General features: G+C 37.2%; 3 protein-coding genes and 1 long non-coding RNA gene across 5 annotated transcripts; 1 reads left to right on the top strand and 3 right to left on the bottom strand.

The window, feature by feature from the left end:
* Positions 1–892: 892 nt before the first annotated feature.
* Positions 893–5,530, bottom strand: sac (sterile affecting ciliogenesis). Its single transcript, XM_067769087.1, has 2 exons — positions 2,984–5,530; positions 893–1,591 (listed from the first exon to the last, which is right to left on the bottom strand). Exons 1-2 carry the CDS (start codon positions 5,528–5,530, stop codon positions 893–895), a joined length of 3,246 nt encoding a protein of 1,081 aa, XP_067625188.1.
* A 2,483-nt stretch (positions 5,531–8,013) lies between these two features.
* Positions 8,014–12,265, bottom strand: tctn (tectonic). The gene is made up of 3 exons (XM_067769086.1): positions 11,597–12,265; positions 10,050–10,209; positions 8,014–9,344 (listed from the first exon to the last, which is right to left on the bottom strand). Exons 1-3 carry the CDS (start codon positions 12,263–12,265, stop codon positions 8,014–8,016), a joined length of 2,160 nt encoding a protein of 719 aa, XP_067625187.1.
* B9d2 (B9 domain-containing protein 2) lies at positions 12,203–14,459 on the bottom strand. Its single transcript, XM_067769368.1, has 3 exons — positions 14,372–14,459; positions 13,946–14,297; positions 12,203–12,383 (listed from the first exon to the last, which is right to left on the bottom strand). Exons 1-3 carry the CDS (start codon positions 14,457–14,459, stop codon positions 12,290–12,292), a joined length of 534 nt encoding a protein of 177 aa, XP_067625469.1. The 3' UTR covers positions 12,203–12,289.
* A 5,174-nt stretch (positions 14,460–19,633) lies between these two features.
* Positions 19,634–20,216, top strand: LOC137241996 (uncharacterized). 2 transcript variants are annotated; one of them, XR_010950046.1, is made up of 3 exons: positions 19,634–19,717; positions 19,778–19,856; positions 19,924–20,216. It is a non-coding gene; the product is annotated as an uncharacterized lncRNA (long non-coding RNA). The 2 variants fall into 2 exon arrangements; XR_010950047.1 differs by having other exon boundaries at positions 19,637–19,717; positions 19,786–19,856.
* The last annotated feature ends 4,230 nt before the right edge of the window (positions 20,217–24,446 follow it).

The raw sequence follows: 24,446 nt of genomic DNA, 5'->3' as shown, positions 1-24,446 counted from the left end.
TTAACGAAATGATTTCGTTTCGTTTTCTGCCATATCAAAACGAAATCAAATCGTTTATGTTGATTATTAATTTCAAACTATGCTGGCAAAGCTGATTGATGGCGGAGTCATTAAAGGTGAAAGCATTAGCCAAGCTGATTGCAACTTTTCTCATGAATTTTGACAGTACAAACATTTCTCAGAGTATTTTTGACATTACCACCAACGAATTACACAAACAAATTACATAGAGTTTGTGTGTGTATGTGCGCTCGTTGTTGCCACATTACGGCTTCTCCATGGCTATAGCATTGCCAGCACAATTCAAACATAAAGTATCACGTTTTTGTTAACGTTTTTAACGTTAACGAAAGCTTTTCGTTTCGGTTAAAAACGAGATACAATTTATCTTGATAATTTCTTTATCGATAATATTTCGAAGTGTTTCAACGGAAACGGTGGAAATTTTTTGATAAACGATTAGCTTAACGTTAAGGTGCATCCCTGGTTTTGTCAATCACACCCCGCGACTATCAAATAAGCTAGCGTCAAATGAGAAAATCAAAAATTTTTGATTTTCATTAACGTGTAGCCGACAACAAATACGTGTGTCATGAAGCCACCCGACTGCACTAACACACACAAAATTCAGTCAATCTGGTTGTAAATCGCGGAAGGCTCTTACATTGGCTAGGAGAGTAGTAGCGCATTGACGTAAATTTAGCTATAAAGGAGCTAGGTTAATCCTATTGGCGCAATTAGTAACGTATTACCTTTAGCCGTTATAAATATACAGTAGTGGTAAATAAAATTTCTGTTCACGTACCGCTATAGAGGGTTTTAGTCTTTAAATATGCGATGTAGTGACAAAAAACCACAATTAACATTTGTTCAATATCAGCTATCCATAAATTTAATTTAAAGCTGCCGCTTGCTTTTGTTCTTCTGCTTTCTCCTCCAAAGGCGCATCTAGCAAAATATCCCTACGACATTTTCGCAAAGCTTTTCGCATCAACAGCTCTTGTAATTCGCGCTCTTTGCGATGTTCCTCTTCTTCTAATTGCTTCTGATATTCATCGGCTTCTTCTTTGGCTTTAGACGATATTTCATTTACCAAATCTAAATTAGCCATTATACCTTTACGTATTAAATATGCAAAATTCATTGCTTGCGAATATTTAATATCCATGCCACCCCGATTCGACAGCTCTTGCCAATGCATAAATAGCCAATGCTCATTTTTCAACCATTTAATACACTGCCATACTGGTACGAACTCATCAATTTTTGCTAAATAAAAGTTAGCTACTTCTTGAATTTCCGGTTTCTCGGAGAATATGGCATGTGCCTCATGCAAATCTTTACGTATCTCTTCAATGGAATGCCAGACATCTTCCAAATCAATATTAATCAATGGATTACCGATGGTGGCTTCTTCGAGCTTTAAAAAATCCAAGCATGTTAGCCACAAAAGACGATAGGGCGAGAATCCAGTTATAATGCTCTCTAAAAATTCCAATGATAGTTCTTCCAAATCGAACAAGGTCTGACGATATTGCAAAGTTTGGCCAAGTTTTTCCAATTCTTGTATTTGCTTCCATGTTTTCTTCACCTGCCAAAAAACAAGGTTTAACGCACGTTTTCTTCTATGATATTTAGTAGCTGTCTCTCGAAAGAAGTGGTGATGTGAGCCTCATGCACTAATCAGGAAGGCCATTAAACAGATCATGTAAAGCCAGGCCAGTTACACGGCTTCTACCCTAGTTACATTGAAATACCGGTTAGCATTCGTATCCAATAAAACGTTTTCTCACATTAACGAGATCCGAATAATTCCTAACCAATCTAAATAATCTTTCCTTAAGCCCATTGATTGGAATATTAAAGGGATATGGGGGAAGGACACTGTCTAATTCAGTGGTATATGGGCCAGCCGACCTTGTTGTCTCTCTGCTTTATTGTGGGGGAGCCACTGTAACCCCGATTATAGTAAGAAACTCCACCTTGTAATGAAAAGACGGGCAAGCGAACAATACCGAACATAGTGAAAGGGGAAAAGTCATCTCGTCTTATCATGCCGAGAAACAGAGGAATATTAAAGTACATTTGCTAGATGAAACAACTAGGTATGCATGTAAAGCTGTGAGTTCTCACCATAGTAGACCTGATAGGATCGGACAGGGTATGTCTCGGAAATGCCAAGTCTCACTTTAGACTACCGTTTCTTCGCTGGATCTTGATTTCTTTGTAAGTTTGAACACCTCACAATGAGTCCATATATGGATAGATGTATTAGACAGAAGAGAGGCGAATCTAAACAAAATGATAGCACAGCCAAATTCACCATACGAAACAATGTCAAATCAAAAGAAAATAACCGGGTTAATTTAATTGACATCCTGCTGTACCAAATTTTGCCAGGTAAATCGCAAGATTGAGCACTTGGCTGACAGGATGCAACCACCTTAGACTGAATTCGCTTTATTAAAGAGATTGCGGTTCAAATTCGCCAAAGTTTACGCAAGATATGACTCTGTTTTGTCGCAAACTTATAATAAACGCTCATACTTAACTATATCATATTCCAATTTTTCACTGCACTTTACGCTGCACGAACTACCCGCGGCAAGACACACCTAAACTATACGTTCAAGCTATGTGAATACGGAAGCTCTGGATAGAGCGTTTTATTTTAATTTGACTTTAAGCAGATAATATTAAACATTTGGCATGCGTGTGATACGACGGTGCCTAAACCATACAATGAACGTATGTATGTCTCAAAGGCGAAGGCGGTTTAAGGGATTCACTGCATAATGACCTAAGCATCGCTTTGACCATATCCAGTTAACGCTAACTGGCACTTCATTTGACACATCACTAAACGATTTCTGGCAAATAAAAAGTCAGTTATCGGTAACTGAAGATGGTGAAAACGGCCCTTAATGTGTTTAACTCAAAAGTACCTCGAGGGATATAAGTTTAAGTCCTCTGTAATACTCACCTCCACAGCCGTCTCGGTCACTTTATTCGGATCAAAAATCAATGAGAATGCCTGTATTTCCTCATTCAACGACTCCAAGCGCTCTTCAAAACCGATGCACTCACTCGAATGTGTGCGACGAAATTCTTCGATATCATTCTTTTGTTCTTCACGTAAAGTGCTCAATCGTTGCATTATATTGTGAGGCCAAGCATAAACTTGCCATTTCATAGAAAATTGAGTATCGCTCAGATTGTAAAAGAAACTGTCCAACATCTCATATTCCAACCACATTATCTGTATATCGGCGCGCAACTGATCAACCACATCGGGCACAGTAGCGGCAAAGTCACGTATCTCATAGAGGTGTTCAATACTTTGAGGACGATCTGATATTTTTTGATGTGTTTGCACACAACGATCGAGTAGAGCTTCATTTATATCCCACATACGTTGTACATAATATTCGAACAGCTTTTTAATGATTTCGATATGTTTCTTAATCATCAGCTGTTTCATAGAATCCACATTTATTTGAAATGGTCCAATTGTGATGTAGGCTGGCAAAATATCGCGGAGCTCTTGTTTTTGACGTTTATGCTCTAAAATGTCATTTTTAACCTCCGACGATGAATGCTTCACTGACTCATAACGGCGCATAAAATCGTAAGCATTTAACAAATAGAAATCGATAAAACGTTCATAGTGTGAAGCATATGAATTAAGCGGCAATGTGGCTTGGGTATAACAACGATAAATCAAATCGTTGCGAGTGATAAATAAATCTTCGATTAATTCTACAGTCTCGATAAAAAGATTTGGCGCGAATTTCAAATTCAACAAAGTCTCAGCTTCAATGCAACGCACGCCGCTTGTTTTTTCCAAAGCTTTTTTAAATACTTCTGTTATTTGCGGTGCAAAGTCTTCTGGAGTCGTAGTATAGACGACCTTACGTGCATCGGATACACCAATTACGAGATAAAAAATCGGTTTGGTATATGGAAATTCTGTTTCAATATAATTACTAGTCCATTTGTAGTCGGGCGGTAGTTCTAAAAATTGACGACAGGGTTCTACTAGGTATGTGCTAAAGTTTTCAATCGATTTCTCCAAAAGAACTTGCATTGATTCTTGCATGCGAAATTTCACTTGCAATATAAAGCGTGATATCTTACACATCTGATACACGGACCATTTATCTAGCGAGATATCAAGCCAACCTTTACCGAGCACGCGTAAAACTAAAGTTATACCCGCTGATATCTTCTGTGGCCAGAAATTTTTCAAATAAGTGGCAACATTATTGCTATTCGATTGTTGGGATTGCAAGAAATCACCAAGTGCTACCGGTTTAACAAATCCTGTCAGAAATAGACATAACGTTTCGATATATTGACATTGACTTGAGACATTGGACATAGCTTCGATACCAGCGCCGTTGTAGAATATCGTCGAACGCAATATGAGGTAACGCAAATATTTGATATTAAGTTGAAAAGTCTTTACGCTCTTCGCTTCAACTATATTTTCTACTGATTTGAATGCACGCGGCAGCGAGTCAGCTATCAGACCATCTCCAAATATGGGAAACTCTTTAGGCATCAACTTCACGAACTTCTCAAACTCATAGCATGCCATTAAATGCTCGAATACAAGACACACCTCAGTGCGCATTTGACGCTGAAAACTTTCGCTCGCCTTACCGATCACTTTCTCCATCAGCTGATCGATACGTTTGTTCGGCATAAAGCGATCATCTTCTAAGTCCTGCAGTAGCACACAATCTACAATTGATTCCATTTTTAAAATCCGTTCTGCTTTATTTCGATCGCTTACTGCTTTCTTCAACCGTTGCGCAAACACTTTCGGATTATCGGCGAGAAACATTATTTGCACGCTTGGCACTTCGAAATAATTTTCTTCATTTAGCCCAAGTACAGTCCATTTGTGTGTTTGTTTGTTGTAAGCGCTCACTGCCGCATATTGCCATGTATAGTTGAACAGACTCTGCCCGTTAGGTAGAAAAACCTTTGCCGGCAACGGATAACATCCATCTTCCACTCTTCCCAATGCCAACCATGCCTCGGGCGAATGTGTGTTAAAATCTGTATCATCGAAAAAACTCACCGGCAAGAAATGTTTGAACGCATTTTCGGAGAGCGCATAATATAGTTCTTCGGTGGGCATGAGATCTTCATTCGTGACACCTGCATCTTGTAGCATTTGCAACAAATTCAGTTTACTATATTGTCTACGTCGTCGATCGACTTCCACATCGCGCGGTAAATGTCGCTTCGGCACGGTTCTCATCATCTGCACTTTGGGTAATATCGTCTGCAATGGGAATTTGTGTTGTCGTCCATTCTTTCCGGGTAGAATAAGCCATTTTTGCGCTGTTTCGATGTAGTACTTGCTACTTTCCAGGGCGTCTGATGTTATCACAATTTGCGGAAATTCGGTGGGACGTTCAATCGTAATTGGCGGACATTTCGATCGTTTATGTTCGTCATCTTTTTCAGTTTGTGTGTGTTCATGTTTGATTATGTTCGTGGAGTATATGCGACGCATTTTTATTTTTGGATATATGAACACCGAGGATATGGAGCGGGTTTGTGAAATGGCTTAATATTCTTTTGAAGTTTCAATTATTTTCCTTTTTTGACAAATTTTTTCAGTTCGCTATGAAATTAATGGGCTCGCAAGGTTGTCGAGTGTGCTGATAATAATTTTTTCTTCAATAAATTCACTTAAAAATACTGGGAAGTAATTGGCTTTGTAGGGAGGGGTTTTCAGTAGTATCAGTAAATACTTTAAGTATTGGGAGTTTGCAAAGCTTGTATAATAAAATCATAACACCTATCCTAGATCCCGGTATTTAATTTAACCTACAAGGCTGGCCTTCCGCGTCCGCGTCCCAAAATATCGGGAGAGGTGTCAAATGACGCGTCTTGACATCAGTATTAATAATCCGAAAAACGACCCCGGGTCACTACGAAACCGGGGATGGGATCCATAGTATTTTGGGCAGAACACTTCTGCGATGGCGGTTTCGGCCGCGCTTATAAAAAATTACCCTGGCCGGTCCACAAAAGGCGTGGGAGCAAAATTAAAACCGTGCAAAATCCCTTTGTAAATAACATTTTTTTCAGTGCACAACAACATTATAACAACCACATGGAAATTGCCAACTTCAACTGCAAATATCTCCGGACAGATACAATTTTTTCTTTCGGATTACTGTTGTCGAAGCCAGTACGCGTCTTTTGACACCTCTCCCGATATTTTTGGATACGATATATCGAGACAGCCGCTGACTGTCATCTGCAAGATCACTGCTTATTGAGGAGAGGGTAACTAGGATTCAAAAGTAAGAGGTGACCCACTATTTGCTTTGATTTTTAATTGAGGTTTATTTATATGTAAAAAGGGTTGAGGATTTAGACTTGACCCTTGTCTTGGGAGAGATGTTGCTCCTGATATCGAACTGGAATGTTCTTTCGGAATACTCATTTTTCTACTTCGATGAACTGCGTTCAAGTAAAATCACATTTAAGAATTGATTTGAAAGAATTGCTGCCAGTCGCACCTTTTACAGGTTCGAAGTTGTCTGCAGCTGCCATTTATGCTTTGTCTGACAAGTTTACTCTCTAATGCGAAATCTTTTGCGAAGGTGTGGAAGAGCGCGATAAGTTCGCGTGATTGACGGAAATTCTCTCAAAGAATTCTGCTGCCTTTGGTAACTTCGCTACTTGAGAAGTGTAAATGATAGCTGGGAAATGGGCGGTGAGGAATCCTAAAACTACCGCTGGATATTAATTTTCGCGATATCTCGTTTGAACAGTGGTTTGTTCCCTCATTACCAGTGTTTGCTGCCCATAGAGGACTGCTAGTCATCCCATTGAAAGCTAAAAAGCATGTCTAGGCTATTAATTCTTTGAGGCCTTATAATTCTCTTGGGTTGGATAGCATAATTTGCGTGTCTATTGTAAAGGTAGGTCTACATAAACAGCTTCCATTTCCCTTGTTTGACTGATACAAGGGTCACTGGACCACAAAGAGTCGACATCGACTAGCGAGTACTAACAGGAAAGCTTAATCAGGATTGGTCGAATCGTCTCTGGGCCATTGGCAAACGTTATGCACGCTTTCTAATGGTTTGGCTTTGCCTATGTAAAATCTTTGTAAAACATCAACACTTGTAAAACATCAACACTTGCTTAGAATGCAGTTGACATTGTTGGTAGGGTGCCTTCAGTACCGGCTGTAATTAGGCTTCGGCTGCTTGGTAGAGATCTGTGAACAATGAGTACCCTAACATTTTTTCTCGCTTTGACTTCATACCGAGCAAGATCGATTACTGTGTGCTGGTCGACTGAATTTATTTGCAGATTGATCCAAGCTGGATGTGAAGATTGGGATGCTTGCTAGGGGCTTTGTAACACTGCTATCCAATTGCAGTATGCTTTCGGAAAGTAGGATATCTGGAAAGCAAGCAAGCCTTAATACTTGTGGCCAGTTGTTGTTGGCAAACGCTGAGAGGAACAACTAGCATTGACTAAGGCGCATCTGTGAACACTGAATTAAGTGTTGGCGATGGGATTCTAAGCAGTACAGCTAAGGGAATCCTCGGAAGAACTATAAACTTAATCGTCTCTACTTATGTCCCATGAGTGAATGTATTAACAACATAAGGCTTTAACTCCTTTCATTTAATACTAACGTACATGAAAAAGTAAAGTTTGCTACGCAACTGCTCTCGCTGTAGACGATCGGGTCGTAAACCTTTGAAGGCCGAACATAGTTCGTTGGCCAGGCAAGCAAATTAGTGTCTTTGCATAAGATGAACCAATTGATTCCGCTCTCTCTTTATGTATATCGGCTCCGACTATATCATTGGTACCGAAGTGAACCATTTTACTACTCTAAAATTCATGACCAGATTAAAAATACTTTTTAAAATTTTTGTTTATATTGCTTCGATCTGTATTTGAATAGCGTATTGTAATCAGTAATTATAAGTACGTTGCGTTCTAGAAAAATTACTAAACGGATTACGAACTAACTTTAAAACTATTTAGGTACTTGCTAAAATATTGCTTGCATACAAAATTCATTAGCAAAAGACCCCAAATTATATTTGCAATATTTTGTCTGCTTCCTTCACCACTCACATCCTTGGCAAAATCAAAAAACATAACCGTTATCATTAGCGGTACTTCGATTAATTCATCCAAATCGAATTCCAAATCATTACGTTCGCCAAATATCAACGTAGCTTGCTTAACCAACGCTTGATGGCTTATGTCGTTCTCTGAAAAATGACCCACTAGGAATTCGTAAGCAATATTGATCAACATATTGCGACAGCTGAAACTGTGACTTTGTGCATTATATTCACCACTGATTAATAAGTAATAATTTTTTTGTTGTATATGCAATTTCGTCCATTTTGTGCTAGCATTGGCCGGACGTCCCAGTTGAGAAATAAAAATTTCAGGCGATATTGCATCAAATAATATACTATTAATTCCAAAGAGTTGTGAGATTATTTCTTTTTGCAAGTTCATGCAAATTTTAGTGTAATTCCGCTCGTTTTGTGGTAATTTGGTCACGCTTACCTCACTATAGCGTAATTTACATTGTTTTAAGGTATTGATGCCATAACTAATGACACTTCTTCCGCTTATGTCATTCGCGCACTTTCCCTGCTGTGTCGTGAATAGCGGAAGTGTATGATTGAGACGAGATTTTGTGCTATTTGCATGAAAATAATTCAAAACTTCATTCGATGATTCATCACTTTCATTAATCACTATAAAACGTGCTATAATTATAGGCTCGCCTACTAAATAACCTAAAGGGCCAGAAGTGAGCGCTTGCTCCTTCTCTTCTGCAAAAGCAGTCTCATTAATATTCCTATTGACCTCATTCACAGTTACATTTTTGTAAATATACTCGACTTGATAGCGTTGCCACGTTTCAGTGTTATTCAGTGGTGAGTATGTTGTATTTCTTAATTCCACCATTGCACCTAAAAGTTGTGTGTAATTATGCAGCAACGAAAGCTTGATTTCCGTAGGGTAATATGATTCTAAGCGTAAATCTATAGCGGTACTGTTATTTAACGGCACTACTGCACATAACTGTTTTTGACAAATTTTCAATTTAAAATCACTCGAGATAGGCGTTATATGCTCTAATTCGCTGGCTTGCTTCAAAGGCCTCAAGAGTATTTGATTTTTTTGTATAAACTTCACCAAAGTGCGTGCATTCGTTTGCAGTTCTTCAATTGTTCCCAGTAGGCAATTCGTTTTGTATGCCTTCAAAAATTTCACAGTTTGCTTTATTTGACAGTGTGGTGGTTTGAAGGTATGCGGAAGATCTGTAAACGATTATAATATATAGAAAAAATCCAAATAATTAGGAACATTAGTTATGGGTTCAATAATATACATACATATATGTATATCTATTATTATTATATATTTAGGCTTAAAATAAATTTTAAGACTAACAAAAGAGAGCACTAGCTGCTATGGCTATCAGCTAGTATATGTATATCTAATGCTGAGTGGTATATCACCGTATCATGGCTGCCTTTTCGAAAACGCCCTTTCCCAGAAAATTTTTCAAAAACGCCCTATTTCAGAATTTGTTCTTAGAATTTGTTTCAAAAATGCTATACTCAAGCGAAAATTTGGAAGTTATGTAGGGCGTTTTTGAAACAAATCCTGGAATGGAGAGGTTTTTTTTTAATATTCTGTAATGGACCGTTCTCGAAGAGGCAGAAGGGATAGGGTGATATTGCAGTCAGCAGTCCTAACAAACCCTAACGTATTTTATGTTTTAAATAAGTGTTTTTTTATTAGATTTCTTCTCATGTCATGTAACGTATTTTATGTTTTAAATAAGTGTTTTTTTATTAGATTTCTTCTCATGTTTAAGGTATTCACAAAGTTTTATGTAAAAAAAAGTAAAATATTATGGCAATATGACTGGCTATGACACTTTGTGATCATCAGAATTTTCTGCATTTGAATTTTTTATTTAAACTCGTAGACCCAACATTTGGCCTTCAAATACTTACCCAATTGACTAAGCATTATAGTTTCCATATTTAAAAACTGCAACGCTTCACCATATTTGTAATGCTCTAAATTTTCGTTGGAACGTTGATCGATGTCGACGCCCCAAGTAGGTGTGGCCCATTTGTAATATTGTCTCAAATCCCAATCAATTTTCGGCTCCTAGAATTATACAAGGCAATGACCAAACAAAGGAGTTACATATTTTTGGTGGCCTATGTCAAAAGAATAAAAAAGGTTGGGAGTGTCAGAAAAAATACATGATATACCCTTTAGAGATGTGCGTATCCTCTAAAAACTGATTTCTCTTAAAGATATATACCACATCTTTACTTTACCCATCTAACACTAATCGGTCCTTATAGCGGTGGATATATAAATTTTTGAAGACCTTATGATAAACCGATATGTGGAGTATTTTTGCTCTCAGATGGTATGAAACATTGATATAACCTTAGACTGGCTCAACCTACTTACATATAACGCATTACATGGAAGGTAGCAATTGAAGTAGGAAGGGTGATTTGCTGCTAAAAACGTTTTGTACGAAACGATTGTTAAACGATCCATCACCGAATGCCATTTTTCAAATCGCGAGAGTTCCAAATTGTTGAATCTGAACAATGACTGGGACAACGCGTATTTAGTACATCTATAACTCCAAACTATTTTGATAAATGGTTTCAAAGCATCGTAGTAATCGTTTGAGTAAAAATAATAGTTTTCAATGTGTGTTAAGAACTTGGACAACGAAAAGTTAAATAAAGTCAACTCTAAAAGCAAAATTAGATCATAAGATGAGGCCGACATTGCGCAGATACTGAGTTCGCCGTAGTGTGGAGGAAGCGTGTCCGCCTACTGTACCGGAAGTTCTGTGTTCAAATCACGGGAAAAGCGATATGCAATTACTTAAGAAAAAGTTTTTTTAAACTGGGTTGGCCTTCGGCAGTATTTTACAAAACATTCCGAGTTTATTTATGTCATGAAACGCTTCTCTGCGAAAATTCATTTGCCTTGTCATTCGGAGTCGGAAAAGTTAAAAAGGACACTACGAAAATGGGAAGAGAAGTTTGGCCTTATTACACCTCTTACATTGCGCAGAAAACGTAGCTCCATTCTAACGATTCGGTTCGCTTTACCTACAGGGTTATGTTACGACTACACATGGCCCGCTGAGTGGAATATCATCCTAACTGAGACCGTTTTGTAAAGGTTATATATCAGAATTCGTTTGAGCAATGCCATATTTCGCATATTGATTGAATAACGCCCTACCTTCAGATAGAACTGGCAGCGGAGACCAGTTAGGCGATATTAAGATAGAACTACGTGTTAAAATATACATAATTTAATAAAGTTAAAGGATAGATATTTCTCACAGTTCCCTAAAGGTCTATCGTCGAGAATGTTTCAAGAGACCATAATCCCATTTGGTGTCAAGATATTTTATGCCGAGACCATTTGCAAATAAATAGAAATTTTAAATTAAATTCTGAGTTAAGTCGGTGGCCCACTTAACTCTCGATTTATTAGCTCCCTTCCTACTTACCTTCAGTTGATCTCTTTGTATATTAGTTCGAAAAACGCATAACCAACCTTCATTTACTTTACACGATGGCAAACCATGTTCATATTGAAAGTCCTCCAAACGATTTTTTAATTCTGTATGATGTGCCATTGCTGCCGTATTACAATTAAAAATATGTAATGTTGCCGGTATACAGTCTCTATCACAACAACAATTTATATCACAAGCATCTAGCGTGAGATCACAAGCGCAGTAATATGAGTCAGAAATTTTTTTAGTTGAGAGCGCGTCAACGAATGTACTTGAATTATCTGTTGAACTGAGCGATGTCGTTGCAATTGCTGTTGTTGGCGCCGTGGATGTAGATGTTGTTGTAATTTTTGGCATTTTTGTTGTTTTTAAGCGCGGTGGAAATATTGATATGGTAAAATTGGGTTTAGTTTGGGTTGTTTTTGGTTTCATGGTTGTAGTAGTTAGTGTGGTGCTCGAGCTTTCGATTTCTGTTGCGTAGGTTATTGTAGTGCTCTCTTCTGTAGCAGTCTCAGTAAAATTCGCGGTTGTTGTAGATATAGTTGTTGTTGTAGTGCTGTTGGTATCTATATTTATTTTCGAGATACCAATTTTGACAGCTGACGTTAGGTGTAGGAGCAGCAGCAGTGTAACTGCACATTTTGGTAGTTTGAACTCCATTTCGCGAGAGCGCATCTGGATATCTCATTTGAATTCTACACCAAATTTAGCAAAATTACGAAAGACTAAATTCAGATCGATAACGATTTTACCAGACGAACGCGTTCGTAGTTTGTATCTGTGGGATAATTTAAAGTTTGATGATATTAGGTTATATCAAAACTATATCTACTTAAGTAGAAACAAAAAAAAAAAAAATATGATAAAATCGAAAAGGGTGAATAGATCTGCAGTTTAGATTTTGGGTTCTGCTATTAACGTTCAGAGAAAATTTAGCCGAAAGTCGATATCTATCTTAGAGCGAGAGGATCCTTTATAAAGTAATATTATAGTTTTAAAACTTAAGCACAAATAATGTTCTATTCCAACCAACTCAAGGATCAGATGAATATTTAAAATCCTAGGCGGTGAAATATTCACGCTAAATCCATTCCATTGAGTTTTAGAGGATCCCCGGACCTTCTTGAGTTCTGAATGACTCTCAGAAACGGATTAAATGCTACAGAATCAATTAAGAGAGCCTGTGGAAGAGGAGGGCTTCAACCTTGACAAATATGTATTAAATCCCGAATGTGAAGAACAGCGAATCAAGATTGCGGAAACGTCCCCAATGCCTCACCAACAAGAAAAAAAAGGTCGCAACTATGGACATGATAATCGTTTCAATATTTGTCCATACGTCGGAAACGGAGGAAAGTCTTATGAGAGAGTTCGGAATTCATCAGTAGGAAAATCTAGATTTGACACGAGTTTAGAATATACTGAATGTGAAACTATTAGATAGAAAGGAAATGAGCAGAGAGCCGCATCCCAGCTAACTGAAAACAATGGATAATATATATATAGATAAATGCAATAGATGTGGAAAAGTATAGATGGTAAATAACTCTTTTGGAAATTTTTTTCCCAAAAGCAAAAACCCCAGATTTGTTCAATGAGTCGCATGGTTCGCACAAAACCGCATGCGAATAAGAAGTAAGTAGGACATAAGGCACCAATCTGATATTTGGGGAAAGTAACGCATCTTAGGAGCAATAGCAGAACAGTCTAAGATAGATTACGCCCGGAAAAATTGTAGCTTTGGATCACAAAGCTACACAGAGCTTCTGGTACAAAGGCCTGTGAGAGTCTGGAAGAATCAAGTGCTTCATGTTTCAAGCATTTAGTGGCTAACAGCATTTGTATCAGAAAATAGGCATGATCGGACTAGGGAGAACCACACTAAAGTGTAGAATTGTACTGCTATTGTTAGTATTTTTATGTATTTATTTGCAATCTTGTGAGACGAACCGATAACAGTATCGAAAAGTTCAATTCTGACATAAAAATCGCTATTCAGCCGTTTTCCATTAAATATTTATTGGACTTTGGAATAAGACCTGCTTTTGATTGGAGTTTGTCTAATTAAAAATTATATTTATTAAAATGCAATAAGTTTACTTCGCATTTTTTCCGGGTTTCGATGCAGTCATATTTTTCATTCCAATATATATGCCACAGTTTGTAAAAGATGTAAAGATAATAGGTCTAAGCTTCCTAAAATTCGCGTTAGAAAAATGTAATTTAAAATTTTCTAAGAACTTTTTGAATACAATTATCGGGTTTTGGTATACAGATCCTCATTTAAATTAATCACTAAAATCATTACACAAGTCTCAGTGCATTTTAAAGTCGTCATACCTCTCAACACCTGTGTATATCAGATCCGGTTTGCTAAGTCCAACACCACCACCACCAAATTTTTCACGTATACTATCGTACCAAGTGATTGGCGCTACCTTCCAAGTCAACAACTCCAAACGATGTGCACCTGGACGACTTGGTATATGCACAAAACCATAACCAACTGGCCAACTATTATGTAACACATTCACGGCATGCACCTCCAAATGCAACTTCGGCCAACCCTGCACTGAAGCAGTAGCCAAGTGTATGTCCAAAGGATGTGCAAAATCTGATGACTGTTGTAAGCGATGTGAAGAGACAATTGTCTGACCGGCTACTTCACCTTGCACAAGCTTCCAAGCGCTGCCTATAAATGTGATAACGAAAAAAAAATTTCTTCGAATGTGTATTTGTTTTTGTTTTTTTTTTTATTCTACGCACCGCTTTGCAAACTCCACTTGCAGTAAAGATGTGGTTCAGCGAAATCAACGGCTCTCAAAATTTGCCCAATGATATGCACTTCCGCCATGAAAAGTATTTCTTATGTACATCAAAACTGATTCGTATATGCATAGCATATACCTAAGTTGTTAAGTACTTTTTTTATATACAATTTATATTATTAATTGCCAAAATGTGTCACTTATTATTATTTTTTAATTCAAAAAATAATATTTTTAATAAAGATTATTAACAGATTAGCACGTGTCTACTTGAAAGAAAGAAAAAGAAAACCCTCTTGCCAAAGTTTAATTTTTGTTAATTAACGATTTGTTTATTTATACTGATCGCCTTGGTTACCCCTAAAAGTTGCCACACATTCAACGTACCTAAAAGTAACCCTTAAATATTTCAGTTATGGTCAGTACACCCTGTGTGGTGATTTTCGAAATATTGTAAACGACATAAAATAAAAGGGATGGAATTTTAAAAACACATAACGCTGATTTCGCAAGACTTTGTCGAGCAGCTGACTTACACAAATGCAAGAAGTGCTGGGTTCAGAACACAGTGCCTACAAGAATCATAGAAAAAAAAATTCAACGCCAAATGAGTCAGAAAATTTATTCGTGCAACGCATCCCTAGAACTAGTTTACATATAAACAACTAGAAGACCCGGCAGACGTTGTCCTGCCCTAAATTTGGCCAATCTGCATACATTTTAATAAGCTTTTTCCGTCTGACTCTGCCCTCCCCCTCTTCACTTTTTCCTAATCCTTTTTTTCACTCCTCCCTCTCATTCTATCTCTTTCTCAATCTCCTTCTCCTTCTTTCTTTTCTCTTTTCACTTCTCTCAATTTCTTCTCATTCTTCTGCATCCCTTATTGCCTGTCCAAGAAGGTGGTATGTATTTTATTCCAGTCCCAGTCCCAGTCCCACTCCGAGTCTCAGTCCCTGTCCCAGTCCTAATCCCAGTCCCAGTCCGTCTCTGGATAATATATTACTCTGTACTAAAGCACTCATAAACAGCTTTCATTTGATATCAATATTCTATAAACACATTCTAGGGGTACCCGGGTCCACGTTTTGGCCTATATCTCGAGACCCTAGTCACCCAGTGGTATGAAAATGACCCTCTACTAAAGCACTCATCAACAGCTTTCATTTGATATCAATATTCTATAAACACATTCTAGGGGTACCCGGTTCCACTTTTTGGCCTATATCTCGAGACCCGAGTCACCCAGGGGTATGAAAATTACCCTCTACTAAAGCACTCATCAACAGCTTTAATTTGATATCCATATTCTATAAACACACTCTAGGGGTACCCGGGTCCACGTTTTGGCCTATATCTCGAGACCCTAGTCACGCAGGTGTATGAAAATTACCCTCTACTAAAGCACTCATCAACAGCTTTCATTTGATATCCATATTCTATAAACACACTCTAGGGGTACCCGGGTCCACGTTTTAGCCTATATATCGAGACCCTATTCACCCAGGGGTATGAAAATTACCCTCTACTAAAGCACTCATCAACAGCTTTCATTTGATATCCATATTCTATAAACACATTCTAGGGGTACCCGGTTCCACTTTTTGGCCTATATCTCGAGACCCGAGTCACCCAGGGGTATGAAAATTAGCCTCTACTAAAGCACTCATCAACAGCTTTAATTTGATATCCATATTCTATAAACACACTCTAGGGGTACCCGGGTCCACGTTTTGGCCTATATCTCGAGACCCTAGTCACGCAGGTGTATGAAAATTAGCCTCTACTAAAGCACTCATCAACAGCTTTCATTTGATATCCATATTCTATAAACACACTCTAGGGGTACCCGGGTCCACGTTTTAGCCTATATATCGAGACCCTATTCACCCAGGGGTATGAAAATTACCCTCTACTAAAGCACTCATCAACAGCTTTCATTTGATATCCATATTCTATAAACACACACAAGGGGTACCCGGGTCCACGTTTTGGCCTATATCTCGAGACCGAAGTCACCCAGCCACCTATCCTATATTTCGAGTTAGATCAAACTACACACGGGGTGCAAAACAAATTAAAAATCGGTTCAGTAGTTTAGGAGTCCATTGGCCTCAATTGTATGACACGTGTTTTTTATATAATAAGATTAGATAATCGAAAAACAAAAAATCGATTATCGGTTATTATGAACAAGTTTTAGATATGCCTAGTTTTTCATAGACCTAGAAACAACTCCAGGGTGACATCCCTAGCTGGAAGCACGTAATCGACTTAAGCTAGGTCCAAGGTATGAGAGATAGGTGTACTTATTTTAAACTAGTGCCGGTGTAAACATTGTCTAAGGAAGTAGTTTTCTAGATCGCAATTGCGGGTTTAAATTAAGGACCATTTTTTTAAGACCTAGTTTACATATAACTTCTTATCTTCTTATCTTCATTTTCGTATTTAACTTCTAATCGGTAATTAAATAACTAGATTTCCCTTATAATTTTTCTCGTCGATAACGGTAATTATGACCAAATTTTAGAGATACTGATTTTTTTCCTAGACTTGAAATCATCTTTAGGATTTCATCTCGAAATCGAAGCAGAGAAATGTGAAAAATTGGCAGCTAAAAATCTGGTTCCTAGGGATGGGATACATGTGAATGTGATTAACTATTGTGGATTTCTTGTAGATTAAGGCATATGTAAACGTGGTCTAAGGTTTGAGTTCGCGTGCTACGACGGAACTAGTGAGTAAATAACAGTAATTATTTAACGTCAATTTTATGAGAAATTGACATTGATCAATATTGCAATTCATTTGAGTTACATGAAAAAATTGATTTGCAAATGTTGATTCACTCACTTGTTTTTGAAATGAAAAATCAAAATCCAAAATAAAAAAATCTGATAATCAATTTAACTTGTCGTTATATGTCTACTTCGAACAGATCGACTTGTTTTCGGTGAGGAGAGCAAACGGAATGATTAATTTCCCAATTGTAGGATACATAAAATAATTAAAAACATTTTTTTAAGTTAAACGGTTTTATTGAAAACAATTCTTACATGAAATAATAATAATAATAAAAGCTAGAAAATTATTAGGTAGGTCCTAGGTACTAGTAATCACACTCCTCATCAATCTAGGGCGTTGATCAGACAATTAAATAAAAGCGTTGGACGCGTAATAGGCGTGATTACTAGTACCTAGGACCTACCTAATAATTTTCTAGCTTTTAGTATTATTATTACTTCATGTAAGTATTGTTTTCAATAAAACCGTTTAACTTAAAAACAATTTTTTTAATTATTTTTTTTTCATAGATCGCTTTCTATTCATGTATGTATTATAAGTTCCAAATATGTGCCAAATCGGGCCATAAATACGAATTTTGTGAATATCTCGATCCTTGCGCCACCTATCGACGTTTTTTTCATATTATTGCATTGTCATCGGTTTCCGAACTATATTCCAAGGTTCAAGCTTGTAGCCTATCGGGAAGTTACTTAAATTTTAATTACAAAATTCGTTCACAACGTCGGGGCGTGCGTGCAGCCTGTCAAGTCAACCTAAATAAAGCTGTTTAAAAATTACATCATTGACCACCCTACTGAATTAGTTCATAAGTCATTAATCGCAAGACCTTCCGGTATTAAATCAGTGCAATGCCCTGTGTCAATCGGTAACTTTACGGTAACCCCTTTTTCGGTTACAACCTTTTTAACCGGTCCCCGGGATACGACTTTATTTATGACTTTGTTAAGATACGACCTTATTAGCAGAATGTCTAGTTTACGTCCCTGTTAGCTAAATTAAGTTTCGACCTTTCTATTAGGATAGGTCGATATACGATTTTGGAGAAGTGAGCGGTGCCCCTTAGTAGAAAAATGTTTATTCTAATATTTGAATAGCGACCCTATATAGAAATGTCATGGTACAATTACCAGGTAGAAGCATAAGTGAAAATGCAACCCTCTTGTGTATTTTGTTGTTGCCGATCGAACATAAACTGTCAATCGGTCTTTGAATTTCTTCTGTCAAAAGTGATGGAAGAAGAAAAATGTCACATATAATTTTCGTCAACAAAGCCAAAACAAAAAAAGAAAAAAGTTGGTTTGCTGATGAAGCTGGAGGATAAACGCATTTTTAACAGAAAAGAAAGGTAATTAGCTGATTTTTAAATGATATTTATTTAATTTACGGTTATTATTTATTTACATATAGCAGCTGAATCATTTCTTCAACGGTTCGAGCGCATCAACTCCTGGTAATTCTATATGACAGCATCACGCTGATAATACGCGTCCAAAAATATCGAGAGAGGTGTTAAAAGACGCGTATTGACCTCAATAACAATAATCCGAAGGCGGAGGTTAAATATTTTGTGTGTATCAAGAGATATTTACAAAAGAGATTGAAAATTTTCATGTGGTTATTGAAATTTTGATGATTTTGTTTTACCCACAAAAAAAATTGTGAACATAAGTGTTTTGCGGGGATATAGTTTTGGTCTCCAAATCGGTGTTGGACCCACCCAGATTAATTTTTAAACAACACTTTCCAATTTTTGATACACACAAAACATAAGCAATTTTTTTTTTTTACAAAAATTTCCAAAACATTTAAAAAACTGTGTAGTAATAAATTTTCACATCAAAAGTAAATAAACAAAAAATGTAAACATAAACAAAGTTTGACATTTTATAATCAGCTTCGAATGACAAAACATGTAAAATGCAACTCTGATGCTTTTACCTGGTAATTGTACCATGGTTACGACCATGCGAAAATGCAACCCTCCCGTGTATTTTGTTGTTGCCGATTGTACATAAACTGTCAATCGTTCTTTCAGTTTCTTCTGTCAAAAGTGATGGAAGAAGAAAAATATCACATGTAATTTTCGTCAACAAAACCAAAACAAAAAAGAAAAAAGTTGGATTGCTGATGAAGCTAGAGGAAAAAGGCATGTTGATGATATTGTACCCACAAAAAAATTGTGAACATAAGTGTTTTGCGCAGATATAGTTTTGGTTCCCAAACCGGTGTTGGCCCCACCCAGATTAATTTTTTATAAGCGTGGCCGAAGGCCACCAGCGCAAAAATACTACGGATCCCACCACGGTCTCGAAGCACTCCGGGGTCATTTTTCGGTTTTTTGGGAATTATCTTTTGAACAAGCTAAAATTTTTCTTTTCCGCCTTCGGATTATTGTTATTGGATTTGTTGCTGCATGTTATCTTGCACTCAAAAAAATGGAATATGATAAGAAATTTATAGATTTTCTGTCGAAACGTTTATATGATCGCATCACTTCAAGATTATCACATGGTATATGTAATGGTGATCCAGAGCAAAGGTATAGTGGTTTATTAAATTTATCATTACTTATGGCCTTAAAAGATGTGACATTGTCTAGTGCCTCAGCATGTACTTCTGCATCACTGGAACCTACGTGCGATTGGAACTGATGAGGTTTTGGCACATAGTTCAATAAGGTATACGAGTTTACCGTCCTGAATTCTTTAGTTAATTTGAAAGTAATTTATTGTTAAATTTTTATAGATTTGGTATTGGTTGTTTTACCACCACTGAAGAGGTTGATTATATTACCGATACCTGCATCAAACATGTCGAACGTTTACGTGAAATGTCTCCATTATGGGAGATGGTTCTAGAACCAATTGATTTGAAATATATCCAATAGTCGCAACATTAATTTTGTTTATGATATATAAATAAGGGACCGTTTTGTATTGTATGCATCTTTTTGTGTATGTATTTATATTCCATAGCAGTTTAATGTAAAGTGAGATACAACTTTTTAGGAATTATATTGTTCCTACTTTATCTGCCTAAGGTCGTTATTTTGTAGTATTAAAATTATATTGGGAAATGCTATTGCTAAATGTTTTTTGTAGTGGACCTTACTTTCAATACATGTATGTATGAATGCTAACGTTACTGTCTCCAAGAGATGTTGAAAATTTGGGATGAGATTGTATATAAAATGCTGAGTTAATAGTATGTTCATGAATAAGTATTGATTTATTTAAAAATTTCATGTATTTTGTATAGTAAAAATTAAGTAATTTAGTAACCTAATAAATATCGAAGATACATATATACATAATAACGTTTAACGTTGGAAACTCATCGTGTCGGTATTTGAGGTGCAGATTTCTTTGAAGGATATGTACTCCATGTCTTTAGATGTGATCTTTTTTAATTAAAAAAAGCACGGGTGTGTTGAAAATTTCAAATGAGTCGCTATGCCACAGAACTTTCGGGTTCATCGCCATTGCATGGTTGTTTTTATCCAATTTTTCTTTTGGCTCCTCTGTTCGGAACCGATTTTGTTTCGGTTTAAGTTTTGGATACTAGTTCGGTTGTAGTACTGACTTCAATTACGGTTCCGGGTTTTCCTTCTGGCTCTAGCCAGTAGGCTTTTGTAGCAATTTCGGATTTAGGTTGGATCTGGTATCGGTACCTGCTACGGTAAAAGTTCGGCTTGGAATATTTCCGTTTTCACCTCCAGTATCGGTTATACTCCAGTTTTATTCTTGTCATCATATGGATGATATAAATAATCCAAAAGTAAATCTATAGCATGTAAAACATAATTGCCTATCAATATTTTCTCTTCGCAAACTGTTTGTGGCCCTGGGGGCCTACTCTGTATTGCGATGCGAAAGAAAAAATACGCGAAATCGCAAAATCGGTACTCTGTATCTGGACATTCGCATGTATATTTTGACTTTCGCATTCACATTTTGCCCATTCGCAATTTTTCTCCTTTTTCGCATTGCCGGCACTCTGTAAAGCGAAAGCGAATCTCAAACAGCATTCATTTTCGCATTTTTCTTGCTACAAGTAATAGGCATTCGCATTGTTCAAATATGTAAGTATAAATTGATGATTTTATAAATCGATATCTTTATATTCATTTAAAAATATATAGGACAACTCAAAAAACAAAACAAACACAAAAGCAACAATTTGTAATCCCAGTGGACTTAAAATACATAAATAAATAACAACTAAATCGAAACCACTTTTTTATAAAGCATTTCTATTGTAAATCATCTCATTTTTATTTGTTCTCTGATACAACTAGCAATATTTCCCATTCTATGATTTTCCACGTTTTCTGTATTTATCACGTTCACTTCTTCCAGTTCAATTTCTGAACTGGGAGGATTTCTTCATTTAAATCAATCCTTTCTTTATTTAAATCGTTCCATAATGCTACAGAATCCTTTTTTTTAATTTGTTCAACAAAAATTAATCGTTTGCCGGAATTGTAATCGCCTTGTTTCTTTTGTTCTCTTTCTTTGAGTTTGGTCAGTGATGCATACTCAAGCAAAAAATTAGCGAAAAATAAAAAAGCGACATTGTTAGCGATGCGATAGCGCTACAGAGTTCCAATTACCTTTCGCATCGCAATTTATTTTCGCATCGCACTGCCTTTCGCATCGCAACACAGAGTAGGGCCCCTGATAAGGGTCGCTTTTCGTAGGTATAATTGTTTAGCATTTTTTTCTCTTTGTTGACTAGTGGTGGCCCTGATAAGGGCCGTTTTGCGTATACTTGTATAGTACATTTTCGCTCTTTGTAAACTAATGGTGGCCCTGAAACTAGGGGAGGTTACTGCGTCTGGGTTTCACGGCTTATTCGTGGTACATCATGCATATCCGTTTGTGTGCTGCAGCTGTTCCGTGCGAAGTATTGACCTTTCGCTCCAACGGTGTCACTTAAAAAAAAGCGAACATGTAGAAGGGACTTTATTATTTATCCTTCGTCCTTCCTTCACGTTGGGGACGACGAGTCAACTTCCGTTTTTTACAAACTCTTGATTAGCACTGCTAAGTCATATATAAAATTATATTATATTTGTTATCTTACAACATTCGGGAAACAACATTTACATCAAAGACGGTAAATATAGCGATGGAGTGGAGTTGGGCATCAAATTTACTCTCTGAGCTCCCACAATAAGCGAAAAAATTAAGCCATTTTAGGGAAGCTAACGCCACAAGCTTTTCCCAATTTTTCCTCTTCCTTGATCTTGTGGAGTAATTCTTTACTTTAGCTCACAACTGCAAAAACTCGTGCAAAAATATCGGGAGAGGTGTCAAAAAAATGCGTTTTGGACTCAGGACGACGAATCCGAAAGCGAAAATTAAAAATTTTATTTCTGTCAAAAAATATTCCCATAAAACTGAAAAATGGCACCGGAGCGCTCCGAAACCGGGGGTGGAATCCATAGTATTTTTGCGCAGGTAATAGTCTAGTTGAGGGGTCGACTGTTAACACGCTACCAAGAGGTGTCAAACGTTCAAAAGATATTAACGAAAAACCGAAAAAAACCCGCGGGTACCTCCGAAACCGGGGGGTCTTGACATCAGTATTAATAATCCGAAGGCGGAAAATAAAAATTTGAATTCTTTCAAAAGATATTAACGAAAAACCGAAAAAACCCGCGGGTACCTCCGAAACCGGGGGTGGGATCCATGGTAATTTTGCGCAGAACACCTTTCTGCGTTGGCGGCCTTCGGCCGCGCTTATAAAAAATTACCATGGGAGACCAAATATATATCCGCGAAAAACACTTTTACCCACAGTTTTTTTGTGGGTACCCAACAGCATCAAAATTACAACAGCCACATGAAAATTTTCAACTTTGTAAATATATATGGAAAGAAATAAAATTTTCAATTTCCGTTTTCGGATTCGTGGTCCTGGGTCCAAAGCGCGCCTTTTGACACCTCTCCCGATATTTTTAGACGAGTTTTAGTAGTTGTGAGCTAAAGTAAAGAATTACTAAATAAATTTTCACATCAAAAGTAAATAAACAAAAAATGTAAAGATAAACAAAGTTTGACATTTTATGACCACCTGCGAATGAAAAAACATGTAAAATGCAACTCTGATGCTTTTACCTGGTTGTTGTACCGTGAGAAATGTGAATTGGAATATGAATGGAGAAAGGAATTCAAAAGGGAATAAAAAATATGAGTAGAAATATCAATTGTAACGAAAAAAGGAACAGGAAGACGAATAGGAAAAGGAACATAAACAAGTAAGGAAGGCTAAGTTCGGGTGTAACCGAACATTACATACTCAGTTGAGAGCTATGGACACAAAATAAGGTAAATCACCATGTAGGAAAATGAACCTAGGGTAACCCCGGAATGTGGTTGTATGACATGTGTATCAAATGGAAGGTATTAAAGAGTATTTTAAGAGAGAGTAGGCCATAGTTCTATGGATGGACGCCATTTAGGGATATCGCCATAAAGGTGGACCAGGGCTGACTCTAGAATTTGTTTGTACGATATGGGTATCAAATGAAAGGTGTTACTGGGCATTTTAAGAGGGAGTGGGCCTTAGGTCTATCGGTGGACGCCTTTTCGAGATATCGCCATTAAGGTGGACCAGGGGTGACTCTAGAATGTGTTTGTACGATATGGGTATCAAATGAAAGGTGGTAATGAGTATTTTAAAAGGGAATGGGCTTTAGTTCTATAGGTGAACGCCTTTTCGAGAAATCGCCATAAAGGTGGACCAGGGGTGACTCTAGAATATGTTTGTACTATATGGGTATCAAATGAAAGCTGTTAATGAGTATTTTGAAAAGGAGTGATCCTTAGTTCCATAGGTGGACGCCTTTTCGAGATATCGCCATAAAGGTGGACCAGGGGTGTCTCTAGAATGTGTTTGTACGATATGGGAATCAAATGAAAGGTGTTACTGAGTATTTTAAGAGGGAGTGTACATTAGGTCTATAGGTGGACGCCTTTTCGATATATCGCCATTAGGGTGGGCCAGGGGTGACTCTAAAATGTTTGTACGATATGGGTATCAAACGAAAGGTGTTACTGAGCATTTTAAGAGGGAGTGGGCATTAGGTCTATAGGTGGACGCCTTTTCGAGATATCGCCATTATGGTGGGCCAGGGGTGACTCTAGAATGTGTTTGTACGATATGGATATCAAACTAAAGGTATTAATGAGGGTTTTAAAAGCGAGTGGCCCTTAGATGTATATGTGAAGGCGTTCTCGCGATATCGACCAAAATGTGGACCA

Source organism: Eurosta solidaginis, chromosome 2 (genome assembly GCF_040869045.1).
Source record: "Eurosta solidaginis isolate ZX-2024a chromosome 2, ASM4086904v1, whole genome shotgun sequence".
NCBI lineage: Eukaryota > Metazoa > Arthropoda > Insecta > Diptera > Tephritidae > Eurosta > Eurosta solidaginis.
Note: the sequence above shows the minus strand (reverse complement) of the source record. Positions and strands in the feature narration are given on the sequence as shown.

Bases quoted from the DNA above. Each gene is read 5' to 3' on its own strand.
- sac (XM_067769087.1), bottom strand. From the start codon at position 5,530: ATGCGTCGCATATACTCCACGAACATAATCAAACATGAACACACACAA. The intron at 1,592-2,983 runs GTGAGTATTACA...GTTTTTTGGCAG, and splicing joins TGACCGAGACGGCTGTGGAG to GTGAAGAAAACATGGAAGCA.
- tctn (XM_067769086.1), bottom strand. From the start codon at position 12,265: ATGGAGTTCAAACTACCAAAATGTGCAGTTACACTGCTGCTGCTCCTA. The intron at 10,210-11,596 runs GTAAGTAGGAAG...GTATAATTCTAG, and splicing joins TACAAAGAGATCAACTGAAG to GAGCCGAAAATTGATTGGGA. The intron at 9,345-10,049 runs GTAAGTATTTGA...AATCGTTTACAG, and splicing joins TATAATGCTTAGTCAATTGG to ATCTTCCGCATACCTTCAAA.
- B9d2 (XM_067769368.1), bottom strand. From the start codon at position 14,459: ATGGCGGAAGTGCATATCATTGGGCAAATTTTGAGAGCCGTTGATTTC. The intron at 14,298-14,371 runs GTGCGTAGAATA...TCACATTTATAG, and splicing joins CAAGTGGAGTTTGCAAAGCG to GCAGCGCTTGGAAGCTTGTG. The intron at 12,384-13,945 runs GTATGACGACTT...ATTATCCCACAG, and splicing joins ATATACACAGGTGTTGAGAG to ATACAAACTACGAACGCGTT.